Source organism: Microcaecilia unicolor, unplaced genomic scaffold, assembly GCF_901765095.1.
Source record: "Microcaecilia unicolor unplaced genomic scaffold, aMicUni1.1, whole genome shotgun sequence".
NCBI lineage: Eukaryota > Metazoa > Chordata > Amphibia > Gymnophiona > Siphonopidae > Microcaecilia > Microcaecilia unicolor.
Genome location: NW_021963233.1, coordinates 1 through 13,029, shown reverse-complemented (window position 1 = coordinate 13,029; position 13,029 = coordinate 1). Strand labels below are relative to the sequence as shown.

Below are 13,029 nucleotides of genomic sequence, written 5' to 3'. Positions count from 1 at the left end.
GATCTGTTGCTTTTACTATAATTAATTTTTCGCAAATAAAAAAAATAATATATTGGAAATTCTCTATCTGGGAAAGCATTAAGGATTAAAATTATGAATGAATATCACAATTTTATGTAAACCTGAAGCAAAGAATTTGTAATTTAAGAAAATCAGTAAGGATAAGAAAAGAGTACATGAAAGAAGCAACTGATGACTCATAATTTCACCACTTCCTCTACAGACAGAGAAAAGAGAACAAATTTTAAAGAAAGAAAGTTACCAATATTACCTGTTGTTGTAGATCCTGCAGTGGTGCTTGGTCCTAAAAGAACCAGATATGTTTTATTTAGAATTTATTCTCAAAAGATCTTTTGTTTTTACTATAATTATTTTTTTTACAAATAGATAAAATAATATATTGTAAATTCCCTATCTGGGAAAGTATTAAGGAGTAAAATATTTAAAGAATATCACAATCGTATCTAAACTTAAAACAAACAATTTGTAATTTAAAAGAATCTGTAAGGAAGAAATGAGTGCATTAAAGATGCATTTGATAACTCACAATTTCACCACTTCCTCTACAGTAAGAGGAAAGAGCACAAATTTTCAAGAAAGAAGGTTTCTAATATTACCTGTTGTTTCAGACCATGGAGTGGTACTTGGGCCTAAAAGAACCAGAGATGTATTAATTGGAATTGATTTCAAAATGATTACTTCTCTTCATTATCATTATTTTTTTTTCTCAAATAAACAATGAATATCCATTTACTTTATTTTAAAAATCTATAGAAATCATAGTTAATTTCAATCAAACATTTTAGTAAAATGATGAATGGTAATTTCTCTATTCTACAAAGCATTATAGAGTGAATTTTTAATGAATATATTTTTTAAAACTCAAGCAGGATAAGAAATCTGCAAAGGAAAAAGAACCTTTTGCTTCTGAATTTTGGGCTACATTAAGAGGAAAGAGAACAGAGTTTTAAAAAGAAGTTGTTTAATATTACCTGTTGTTGTAGATCCTGCAGTGGTACTTGGTCCTAAAAGAACCAAAGATGTGATAATTAGAAACTATTCCAAAAATATGTTTTGACCTTACAATAATTACATTTTTTTTTTTTTACAAATTATCTATTAAAGACCACTTAATGTATGGTTAATATTTATATAAATAATACAGAATTTTTCTTAAACATTAGTAAAGTATTGGATGGCAACTTCTCTATTCTATAAAGCTAATTTTTAATGAATATCAAAATTATCTATAAAACTGAAGAAAATAATTTCTATTTCAAAAAATCAATCAGGTTTAGAAATCAGGTAAGAAAAAAACTATCTAGTGCCTCAGAATGTCAACATTGGGCTACATGCAGAGGAAAGAGTTTTAAAAATGTTGTTGCTTAATATTACCTGTTGTTGTAGATCCTGCAGTGGTGCTTGGTCCTAAAAGAACCAGATATGTTTTATTTAGAATTTATTCTCAAAAGATCTTTTGTTTTTACTATAATTATTTTTTTTACAAATAGAAAAAATAATATATTGTAAATTCCCTATCTGGGAAAGCATTAAGAATTAAAATTATTAATGAATATCACAATTTTATGTAAACCTGAAGCAAAGAATTTGTAATTTAAGAAAATCAGTAAGGATAAGAAAAGAGTACATGAAAGAAGCAACTGATGACTCATAATTTCACCACTTCCTATACAGAAAGAGAAAAGAGAACAAATTTTAAAGAAAGAAAGTTACCAATATTACCTGTTGTTGTAGATCCTGCAGTGGTGCTTGGTCCTAAAAGAACCAGATATGTTTTATTAAGAATTTATTCTCAAAAGATCTTTTGCTTTTACTATAATTATTTTTTTTTACAAATAGAAAAAATAATATATTGTAAATTCCCTATCTGGGAAAGCATTAAGGAGTAAAATGTTTAAAGAATATCACAATCGTATCTAAACCTAAAACAAAGAATTTGTAATTTAAGAGAATCCGTAAGGGAGAAATGAGTGCATTAAAGATGCATTTGATAACTCACAATTTCACCACTTCCTCTACAGAAAGAGAAAAGAGAACAAATTTTAAAGAAAGAAAGTTATCAATATTACCTGTTGTTGTAGATCCTGGAGTGGTGCTTGATCCTAAAAGAACCAGATATATTTTAATTAGAATTTACTCTTTTGTTTATACTATAAATATTTTTTTGCAACTAAGAAAATAATATATTGTAAATTCTCTATCTGGGAAATCATTACCTACTAAAATTTTAGATTAATAAAATAATCGTTTGTAAACCTAAAGCAAACAATTTGTAATTTAAGGAAATCCGTAACGAAAAGAAATGAGTGCATGATAGCTGCATTTGATGACTCATAATTTCACCACTTCCTCTAAAGTAAGAGGAGAGAGAACAAATTTTAAGGAAAGAAGGTTCTTAAATGTACCTATTGTGGTAGATCCTGTGGTGGTTTTTTGATCTAAAGGAACTGGAAATATTTTATTTAGAATTTATTTGCAAAAGATCTTTTGTTTTTACTATAATTACATTTTTCGCAAATAAAAAAATAATATATTGTAAGTTATCTATCTGGGAAAGCATTAAGGATTATCGTTATTAATGAATATCACAATCCTATGTAAACCTGAAGCAAACAATTTGTAATTTAAGAAAGTCAGTAAGGATAAGAAATGAGTACAAGAAAGAAGCAACTGATGGCTCATACCTATTGTTGTAGATCCCGCAGTGGTGCTTGGTCCTAAAAGAACCGGAGATGATTTATTTAGAATTTATTCCAAAAAAGATCTTTTGTATTTACTATAATTAAGGGCCAAGATTACTAATCCGTGGTATAAGCGCACTAGCATTTGCTAACACTATAGACACTCAAAGCAATAAATTGGTGTCTCTAACGTTAGCGCACACTAAATACGCTTACGCACCTTAGTAAACAGGGCCCCTCTGTTTTTCACAAATAAAATATGAAGAAGTATTAAATGTTTAAGAAGGCTCTACACACAACATTCTGAACATTAATGAACTATTAGAGAAATGATACATCTCTATCCCATAAAGATTCATGGAGTATAGTTTTAGGAATTTCAAAATCATAGGTAAACCTGAAGAAAACAAAATATATTTGAAGAAAATCAATCATGGTTAGAAACTAGTAAATGAAAAGTCATTTAGGGATAGATTCTTTATATCACACCTTAAAATTTGGTGCAAAAATGAAAAATATCTAAAGTATGCCTGAATTTCCATGCAGTTTATAGAATAAATCGAGGGCCAATCCACATGACTAAATTTAGTAGTGGGCAGTTACGCCAAGTAAAACTTGGTGTAAATACCAACACCTAACTTAGGAGCAGGGTGGGTATATTCAATAACAGTTCGCATTGATTTTAGAAACACCCATGACACGCCGATTCCAAAACTATAACACGCCCTGTTAGAAATTAAGTGCATCACATTATAGAATATGCATAGAGACTTGTACACGTAAATTCTACTTAATACTCATTTGTGTCAATCATTGTTAACTGGCAATTACCAATGCTGAATGGATTATTAAATGAGGGCGCTTTTCACTAAGCCACGCTATAGGCGCACTAGCATTTTTAGTGTGAGCTAATAATTAGCACACTCTAACGTTAGAAACACCCAAAGGAATATGATCGCCGCTCTAAAAAAGAGCCCCTAAACACGCTAGCGCACCTTAGCAAACAGGGCCTGTATTTGCGTGTGCAATTTACGTGGCGCTACATAGAGTCAAGGAGTTTATGCCTCATAATTTTGCCACGTGGTCTATAGTACGGAAAAAGAACAAATTTAAAAAATAGAGGGTATTTATCATTACCAGTTGTTGTAGATCCTGCAGTTGTACTTGGTCCTAAAAGAACCAAAGATGTGTTAATTAGAATGCAATCTCAAAAGATCTGTTGCTTTTACTATAATTAATTTTTCGCAAATAAAAAAAATAATATATTGGAAATTCTCTATCTGGGAAAGCATTAAGGATTAAAATTATGAATGAATATCACAATTTTATGTAAACCTGAAGCAAAGAATTTGTAATTTAAGAAAATCAGTAAGGATAAGAAAAGAGTACATGAAAGAAGCAACTGATGACTCATAATTTCACCACTTCCTCTACAGACAGAGAAAAGAGAACAAATTTTAAAGAAAGAAAGTTACCAATATTACCTGTTGTTGTAGATCCTGCAGTGGTGCTTGGTCCTAAAAGAACCAGATATGTTTTATTTAGAATTTATTCTCAAAAGATCTTTTGTTTTTACTATAATTATTTTTTTTACAAATAGATAAAATAATATATTGTAAATTCCCTATCTGGGAAAGTATTAAGGAGTAAAATATTTAAAGAATATCACAATCGTATCTAAACTTAAAACAAACAATTTGTAATTTAAAAGAATCTGTAAGGAAGAAATGAGTGCATTAAAGATGCATTTGATAACTCACAATTTCACCACTTCCTCTACAGTAAGAGGAAAGAGCACAAATTTTCAAGAAAGAAGGTTTCTAATATTACCTGTTGTTTCAGACCATGGAGTGGTACTTGGGCCTAAAAGAACCAGAGATGTATTAATTGGAATTGATTTCAAAATGATTACTTCTCTTCATTATCATTATTTTTTTTTCTCAAATAAACAATGAATATCCATTTACTTTATTTTAAAAATCTATAGAAATCATAGTTAATTTCAATCAAACATTTTAGTAAAATGATGAATGGTAATTTCTCTATTCTACAAAGCATTATAGAGTGAATTTTTAATGAATATATTTTTTAAAACTCAAGCAGGATAAGAAATCTGCAAAGGAAAAAGAACCTTTTGCTTCTGAATTTTGGGCTACATTAAGAGGAAAGAGAACAGAGTTTTAAAAAGAAGTTGTTTAATATTACCTGTTGTTGTAGATCCTGCAGTGGTACTTGGTCCTAAAAGAACCAAAGATGTGATAATTAGAAACTATTCCAAAAATATGTTTTGACCTTACAATAATTACATTTTTTTTTTTTACAAATTATCTATTAAAGACCACTTAATGTATGGTTAATATTTATATAAATAATACAGAATTTTTCTTAAACATTAGTAAAGTATTGGATGGCAACTTCTCTATTCTATAAAGCTAATTTTTAATGAATATCAAAATTATCTATAAAACTGAAGAAAATAATTTCTATTTCAAAAAATCAATCAGGTTTAGAAATCAGGTAAGAAAAAAACTATCTAGTGCCTCAGAATGTCAACATTGGGCTACATGCAGAGGAAAGAGTTTTAAAAATGTTGTTGCTTAATATTACCTGTTGTTGTAGATCCTGCAGTGGTGCTTGGTCCTAAAAGAACCAGATATGTTTTATTTAGAATTTATTCTCAAAAGATCTTTTGTTTTTACTATAATTATTTTTTTTACAAATAGAAAAAATAATATATTGTAAATTCCCTATCTGGGAAAGCATTAAGAATTAAAATTATTAATGAATATCACAATTTTATGTAAACCTGAAGCAAAGAATTTGTAATTTAAGAAAATCAGTAAGGATAAGAAAAGAGTACATGAAAGAAGCAACTGATGACTCATAATTTCACCACTTCCTATACAGAAAGAGAAAAGAGAACAAATTTTAAAGAAAGAAAGTTACCAATATTACCTGTTGTTGTAGATCCTGCAGTGGTGCTTGGTCCTAAAAGAACCAGATATGTTTTATTAAGAATTTATTCTCAAAAGATCTTTTGCTTTTACTATAATTATTTTTTTTTACAAATAGAAAAAATAATATATTGTAAATTCCCTATCTGGGAAAGCATTAAGGAGTAAAATGTTTAAAGAATATCACAATCGTATCTAAACCTAAAACAAAGAATTTGTAATTTAAGAGAATCCGTAAGGGAGAAATGAGTGCATTAAAGATGCATTTGATAACTCATAATTTCACCACTTCCTATACAGAAAGAGAAAAGAGAACAAATTTTAAAGAAAGAAAGTTATCAATATTACCTGTTGTTGTAGATCCTGGAGTGGTGCTTGATCCTAAAAGAACCAGATATATTTTAATTAGAATTTACTCTTTTGTTTATACTATAAATATTTTTTTGCAACTAAGAAAATAATATATTGTAAATTCTCTATCTGGGAAATCATTACCTACTAAAATTTTAGATTAATAAAATAATCGTTTGTAAACCTAAAGCAAACAATTTGTAATTTAAGGAAATCCGTAACGAAAAGAAATGAGTGCATGATAGCTGCATTTGATGACTCATAATTTCACCACTTCCTCTAAAGTAAGAGGAGAGAGAACAAATTTTAAGGAAAGAAGGTTCTTAAATGTACCTATTGTGGTAGATCCTGTGGTGGTTTTTTGATCTAAAGGAACTGGAAATATTTTATTTAGAATTTATTTGCAAAAGATCTTTTGTTTTTACTATAATTACATTTTTCGCAAATAAAAAAATAATATATTGTAAGTTATCTATCTGGGAAAGCATTAAGGATTATCGTTATTAATGAATATCACAATCCTATGTAAACCTGAAGCAAACAATTTGTAATTTAAGAAAGTCAGTAAGGATAAGAAATGAGTACAAGAAAGAAGCAACTGATGGCTCATACCTATTGTTGTAGATCCCGCAGTGGTGCTTGGTCCTAAAAGAACCGGAGATGATTTATTTAGAATTTATTCCAAAAAAGATCTTTTGTATTTACTATAATTAAGGGCCAAGATTACTAATCCGTGGTATAAGCGCACTAGCATTTGCTAACACTATAGACACTCAAAGCAATAAATTGGTGTCTCTAACGTTAGCGCACACTAAATACGCTTACGCACCTTAGTAAACAGGGCCCCTCTGTTTTTCACAAATAAAATATGAAGAAGTATTAAATGTTTAAGAAGGCTCTACACACAACATTCTGAACATTAATGAACTATTAGAGAAATGATACATCTCTATCCCATAAAGATTCATGGAGTATAGTTTTAGGAATTTCAAAATCATAGGTAAACCTGAAGAAAACAAAATATATTTGAAGAAAATCAATCATGGTTAGAAACTAGTAAATGAAAAGTCATTTAGGGATAGATTCTTTATATCACACCTTAAAATTTGGTGCAAAAATGAAAAATATCTAAAGTATGCCTGAATTTCCATGCAGTTTATAGAATAAATCGAGGGCCAATCCACATGACTAAATTTAGTAGTGGGCAGTTACGCCAAGTAAAACTTGGTGTAAATACCAACACCTAACTTAGGAGCAGGGTGGGTATATTCAATAACAGTTCGCATTGATTTTAGAAACACCCATGACACGCCGATTCCAAAACTATAACACGCCCTGTTAGAAATTAAGTGCATCACATTATAGAATATGCATAGAGACTTGTACACGTAAATTCTACTTAATACTCATTTGTGTCAATCATTGTTAACTGGCAATTACCAATGCTGAATGGATTATTAAATGAGGGCGCTTTTCACTAAGCCACGCTATAGGCGCACTAGCATTTTTAGTGTGAGCTAATAATTAGCACACTCTAACGTTAGAAACACCCAAAGGAATATGATCGCCGCTCTAAAAAAGAGCCCCTAAACACGCTAGCGCACCTTAGCAAACAGGGCCTGTATTTGCGTGTGCAATTTACGTGGCGCTACATAGAGTCAAGGAGTTTATGCCTCATAATTTTGCCACGTGGTCTATAGTACGGAAAAAGAACAAATTTAAAAAATAGAGGGTATTTATCATTACCAGTTGTTGTAGATCCTGCAGTTGTACTTGGTCCTAAAAGAACCAAAGATGTGTTAATTAGAATGCAATCTCAAAAGATCTGTTGCTTTTACTATAATTAATTTTTCGCAAATAAAAAAAATAATATATTGGAAATTCTCTATCTGGGAAAGCATTAAGGATTAAAATTATGAATGAATATCACAATTTTATGTAAACCTGAAGCAAAGAATTTGTAATTTAAGAAAATCAGTAAGGATAAGAAAAGAGTACATGAAAGAAGCAACTGATGACTCATAATTTCACCACTTCCTCTACAGACAGAGAAAAGAGAACAAATTTTAAAGAAAGAAAGTTACCAATATTACCTGTTGTTGTAGATCCTGCAGTGGTGCTTGGTCCTAAAAGAACCAGATATGTTTTATTTAGAATTTATTCTCAAAAGATCTTTTGTTTTTACTATAATTATTTTTTTTACAAATAGATAAAATAATATATTGTAAATTCCCTATCTGGGAAAGTATTAAGGAGTAAAATATTTAAAGAATATCACAATCGTATCTAAACTTAAAACAAACAATTTGTAATTTAAAAGAATCTGTAAGGAAGAAATGAGTGCATTAAAGATGCATTTGATAACTCACAATTTCACCACTTCCTCTACAGTAAGAGGAAAGAGCACAAATTTTCAAGAAAGAAGGTTTCTAATATTACCTGTTGTTTCAGACCATGGAGTGGTACTTGGGCCTAAAAGAACCAGAGATGTATTAATTGGAATTGATTTCAAAATGATTACTTCTCTTCATTATCATTATTTTTTTTTCTCAAATAAACAATGAATATCCATTTACTTTATTTTAAAAATCTATAGAAATCATAGTTAATTTCAATCAAACATTTTAGTAAAATGATGAATGGTAATTTCTCTATTCTACAAAGCATTATAGAGTGAATTTTTAATGAATATATTTTTTAAAACTCAAGCAGGATAAGAAATCTGCAAAGGAAAAAGAACCTTTTGCTTCTGAATTTTGGGCTACATTAAGAGGAAAGAGAACAGAGTTTTAAAAAGAAGTTGTTTAATATTACCTGTTGTTGTAGATCCTGCAGTGGTACTTGGTCCTAAAAGAACCAAAGATGTGATAATTAGAAACTATTCCAAAAATATGTTTTGACCTTACAATAATTACATTTTTTTTTTTTTACAAATTATCTATTAAAGACCACTTAATGTATGGTTAATATTTATATAAATAATACAGAATTTTTCTTAAACATTAGTAAAGTATTGGATGGCAACTTCTCTATTCTATAAAGCTAATTTTTAATGAATATCAAAATTATCTATAAAACTGAAGAAAATAATTTCTATTTCAAAAAATCAATCAGGTTTAGAAATCAGGTAAGAAAAAAACTATCTAGTGCCTCAGAATGTCAACATTGGGCTACATGCAGAGGAAAGAGTTTTAAAAATGTTGTTGCTTAATATTACCTGTTGTTGTAGATCCTGCAGTGGTGCTTGGTCCTAAAAGAACCAGATATGTTTTATTTAGAATTTATTCTCAAAAGATCTTTTGTTTTTACTATAATTATTTTTTTTACAAATAGAAAAAATAATATATTGTAAATTCCCTATCTGGGAAAGCATTAAGAATTAAAATTATTAATGAATATCACAATTTTATGTAAACCTGAAGCAAAGAATTTGTAATTTAAGAAAATCAGTAAGGATAAGAAAAGAGTACATGAAAGAAGCAACTGATGACTCATAATTTCACCACTTCCTATACAGAAAGAGAAAAGAGAACAAATTTTAAAGAAAGAAAGTTACCAATATTACCTGTTGTTGTAGATCCTGCAGTGGTGCTTGGTCCTAAAAGAACCAGATATGTTTTATTAAGAATTTATTCTCAAAAGATCTTTTGCTTTTACTATAATTATTTTTTTTTACAAATAGAAAAAATAATATATTGTAAATTCCCTATCTGGGAAAGCATTAAGGAGTAAAATGTTTAAAGAATATCACAATCGTATCTAAACCTAAAACAAAGAATTTGTAATTTAAGAGAATCCGTAAGGGAGAAATGAGTGCATTAAAGATGCATTTGATAACTCACAATTTCACCACTTCCTCTACAGAAAGAGAAAAGAGAACAAATTTTAAAGAAAGAAAGTTATCAATATTACCTGTTGTTGTAGATCCTGGAGTGGTGCTTGATCCTAAAAGAACCAGATATATTTTAATTAGAATTTACTCTTTTGTTTATACTATAAATATTTTTTTGCAACTAAGAAAATAATATATTGTAAATTCTCTATCTGGGAAATCATTACCTACTAAAATTTTAGATTAATAAAATAATCGTTTGTAAACCTAAAGCAAACAATTTGTAATTTAAGGAAATCCATAACGAAAAGAAATGAGTGCATGATAGCTGCATTTGATGACTCATAATTTCACCACTTCTTCTAAAGTAAGAGGAGAGAGAACAAATTTTAAGGAAAGAAGGTTCTTAAATGTACCTATTGTGGTAGATCCTGTGGTGGTTTTTTGATCTAAAGGAACTGGAAATATTTTATTTAGAATTTTTTTGCAAAAGATCTTTTGTTTTTACTATATTTACATTTTTCGCAAATAAAAAAATAATATATTGTAAGTTATCTATCTGGGAAAGCATTAAGGATTATTGTTATTAATGAATATCACAATCCTATGTAAACCTGAAGCAAACAATTTGTAATTTAAGAAAGTCAGTAAGGATAAGAAATGAGTACAAGAAAGAAGCAACTGATGGCTCATACCTATTGTTGTAGATCCCGCAGTGGTGCTTGGTCCTAAAAGAACCGGAGATGATTTATTTAGAATTTATTCCAAAAAAGATCTTTTGTATTTACTATAATTAAGGGCCAAGATTACTAATCCGTGGTATAAGCGCACTAGCATTTGCTAACACTATAGATACTCAAAGCAATAAATTGGTGTCTCTAACGTTAGCGCACACTAAATACGCTTACGCACCTTAGTAAACAGGGCCCCTCTGTTTTTCACAAATAAAATATGAAGAAGTATTAAATGTTTAAGAAGGCTCTACACACAACATTCTGAACATTAATGAACTATTAGAGAAATGATACATCTCTATCCCATAAAGATTCATGGAGTATAGTTTTAGGAATTTCAAAATCATAGGTAAACCTGAAGAAAACAAAATATATTTGAAGAAAATCAATCATGGTTAGAAACTAGTAAATGAAAAGTCATTTAGGGATAGATTCTTTATATCACACCTTAAAATTTGGTGCAAAAATGAAAAATATCTAAAGTATGCCTGAATTTCCATGCAGTTTATAGAATAAATCGAGGGCCAATCCACATGACTAAATTTAGTAGTGGGCAGTTACGCCAAGTAAAACTTGGTGTAAATACCAACACCTAACTTAGGAGCAGGGTGGGTATATTCAATAACAGTTCGCATTGATTTTAGAAACACCCATGACACGCCGATTCCAAAACTATAACACGCCCTGTTAGAAATTAAGTGCATCACATTATAGAATATGCATAGAGACTTGTACACGTAAATTCTACTTAATACTCATTTGTGTCAATCATTGTTAACTGGCAATTACCAATGCTGAATGGATTATTAAATGAGGGCGCTTTTCACTAAGCCACGCTATAGGCGCACTAGCATTTTTAGTGTGAGCTAATAATTAGCACACTCTAACGTTAGAAACACCCAAAGGAATATGATCGCCGCTCTAAAAAAGAGCCCCTAAACACGCTAGCGCACCTTAGCAAACAGGGCCTGTATTTGCGTGTGCAATTTACGTGGCGCTACATAGAGTCAAGGAGTTTATGCCTCATAATTTTGCCACGTGGTCTATAGTACGGAAAAAGAACAAATTTAAAAAATAGAGGGTATTTATCATTACCAGTTGTTGTAGATCCTGCAGTTGTACTTGGTCCTAAAAGAACCAAAGATGTGTTAATTAGAATGCAATCTCAAAAGATCTGTTGCTTTTACTATAATTAATTTTTCGCAAATAAAAAAAATAATATATTGGAAATTCTCTATCTGGGAAAGCATTAAGAATTAAAATTATTAATGAATATCACAATTTTATGTAAACCTGAAGCAAAGAATTTGTAATTTAAGAAAATCAGTAAGGATAAGAAAAGAGTACATGAAAGAAGCAACTGATGACTCATAATTTCACCACTTCCTATACAGAAAGAGAAAAGAGAACAAATTTTAAAGAAAGAAAGTTACCAATATTACCTGTTGTTGTAGATCCTGCAGTGGTGCTTGGTCCTAAAAGAACCAGATATGTTTTATTTAGAATTTATTCTCAAAAGATCTTTTGTTTTTACTATAATTATTTTTTTTACAAATAGATAAAATAATATATTGTAAATTCCCTATCTGGGAAAGTATTAAGGAGTAAAATATTTAAAGAATATCACAATCGTATCTAAACTTAAAACAAACAATTTGTAATTTAAAAGAATCTGTAAGGAAGAAATGAGTGCATTAAAGATGCATTTGATAACTCACAATTTCACCACTTCCTCTACAGTAAGAGGAAAGAGCACAAATTTTCAAGAAAGAAGGTTTCTAATATTACCTGTTGTTTCAGACCATGGAGTGGTACTTGGGCCTAAAAGAACCAGAGATGTATTAATTGGAATTGATTTCAAAATGATTACTTCTCTTCATTATCATTATTTTTTTTTCTCAAATAAACAATGAATATCCATTTACTTTATTTTAAAAATCTATAGAAATCATAGTTAATTTCAATCAAACATTTTAGTAAAATGATGAATGGTAATTTCTCTATTCTACAAAGCATTATAGAGTGAATTTTTAATGAATATATTTTTTAAAACTCAAGCAGGATAAGAAATCTGCAAAGGAAAAAGAACCTTTTGCTTCTGAATTTTGGGCTACATTAAGAGGAAAGAGAACAGAGTTTTAAAAAGAAGTTGTTTAATATTACCTGTTGTTGTAGATCCTGCAGTGGTACTTGGTCCTAAAAGAACCAAAGATGTGATAATTAGAAACTATTCCAAAAATATGTTTTGACCTTACAATAATTACATTTTTTTTTTTTACAAATTATCTATTAAAGACCACTTAATGTATGGTTAATATTTATATAAATAATACAGAATTTTTCTTAAACATTAGTAAAGTATTGGATGGCAACTTCTCTATTCTATAAAGCTAATTTTTAATGAATATCAAAATTATCTATAAAACTGAAGAAAATAATTTCTATTTCAAAAAAAT

At 29.2% G+C, this 13,029-nt stretch overlaps 1 protein-coding gene across 1 annotated transcript in view; it reads right to left on the bottom strand.

Moving 5' to 3' along the window:
• The window catches only part of LOC115459093 (mucin-5AC-like), a gene marked incomplete at its 5' end in the record, with an annotated part of 101,624 nt that extends 88,855 nt beyond the window's left edge, over positions 1-12,769 (bottom strand). Inside the window, 30 exons of the mRNA XM_030188959.1 lie at positions 272-304; positions 618-650; positions 993-1,025; positions 1,396-1,428; positions 1,744-1,776; positions 2,091-2,123; positions 2,427-2,468; positions 2,706-2,738; positions 3,840-3,872; positions 4,187-4,219; positions 4,533-4,565; positions 4,908-4,940; positions 5,310-5,342; positions 5,658-5,690; positions 6,005-6,037; positions 6,341-6,382; positions 6,620-6,652; positions 7,754-7,786; positions 8,101-8,133; positions 8,447-8,479; positions 8,822-8,854; positions 9,225-9,257; positions 9,573-9,605; positions 9,920-9,952; positions 10,256-10,297; positions 10,535-10,567; positions 11,669-11,701; positions 12,016-12,048; positions 12,362-12,394; positions 12,737-12,769. Coding sequence (XP_030044819.1) covers positions 272-304; positions 618-650; positions 993-1,025; positions 1,396-1,428; positions 1,744-1,776; positions 2,091-2,123; positions 2,427-2,468; positions 2,706-2,738; positions 3,840-3,872; positions 4,187-4,219; positions 4,533-4,565; positions 4,908-4,940; positions 5,310-5,342; positions 5,658-5,690; positions 6,005-6,037; positions 6,341-6,382; positions 6,620-6,652; positions 7,754-7,786; positions 8,101-8,133; positions 8,447-8,479; positions 8,822-8,854; positions 9,225-9,257; positions 9,573-9,605; positions 9,920-9,952; positions 10,256-10,297; positions 10,535-10,567; positions 11,669-11,701; positions 12,016-12,048; positions 12,362-12,394; positions 12,737-12,769 — 1,017 coding nt within the window. The remainder of the gene's footprint in view (positions 1-271; positions 305-617; positions 651-992; positions 1,026-1,395; positions 1,429-1,743; positions 1,777-2,090; positions 2,124-2,426; positions 2,469-2,705; positions 2,739-3,839; positions 3,873-4,186; positions 4,220-4,532; positions 4,566-4,907; positions 4,941-5,309; positions 5,343-5,657; positions 5,691-6,004; positions 6,038-6,340; positions 6,383-6,619; positions 6,653-7,753; positions 7,787-8,100; positions 8,134-8,446; positions 8,480-8,821; positions 8,855-9,224; positions 9,258-9,572; positions 9,606-9,919; positions 9,953-10,255; positions 10,298-10,534; positions 10,568-11,668; positions 11,702-12,015; positions 12,049-12,361; positions 12,395-12,736) is intronic.
• Positions 12,770-13,029: the final 260 nt, after the last annotated feature.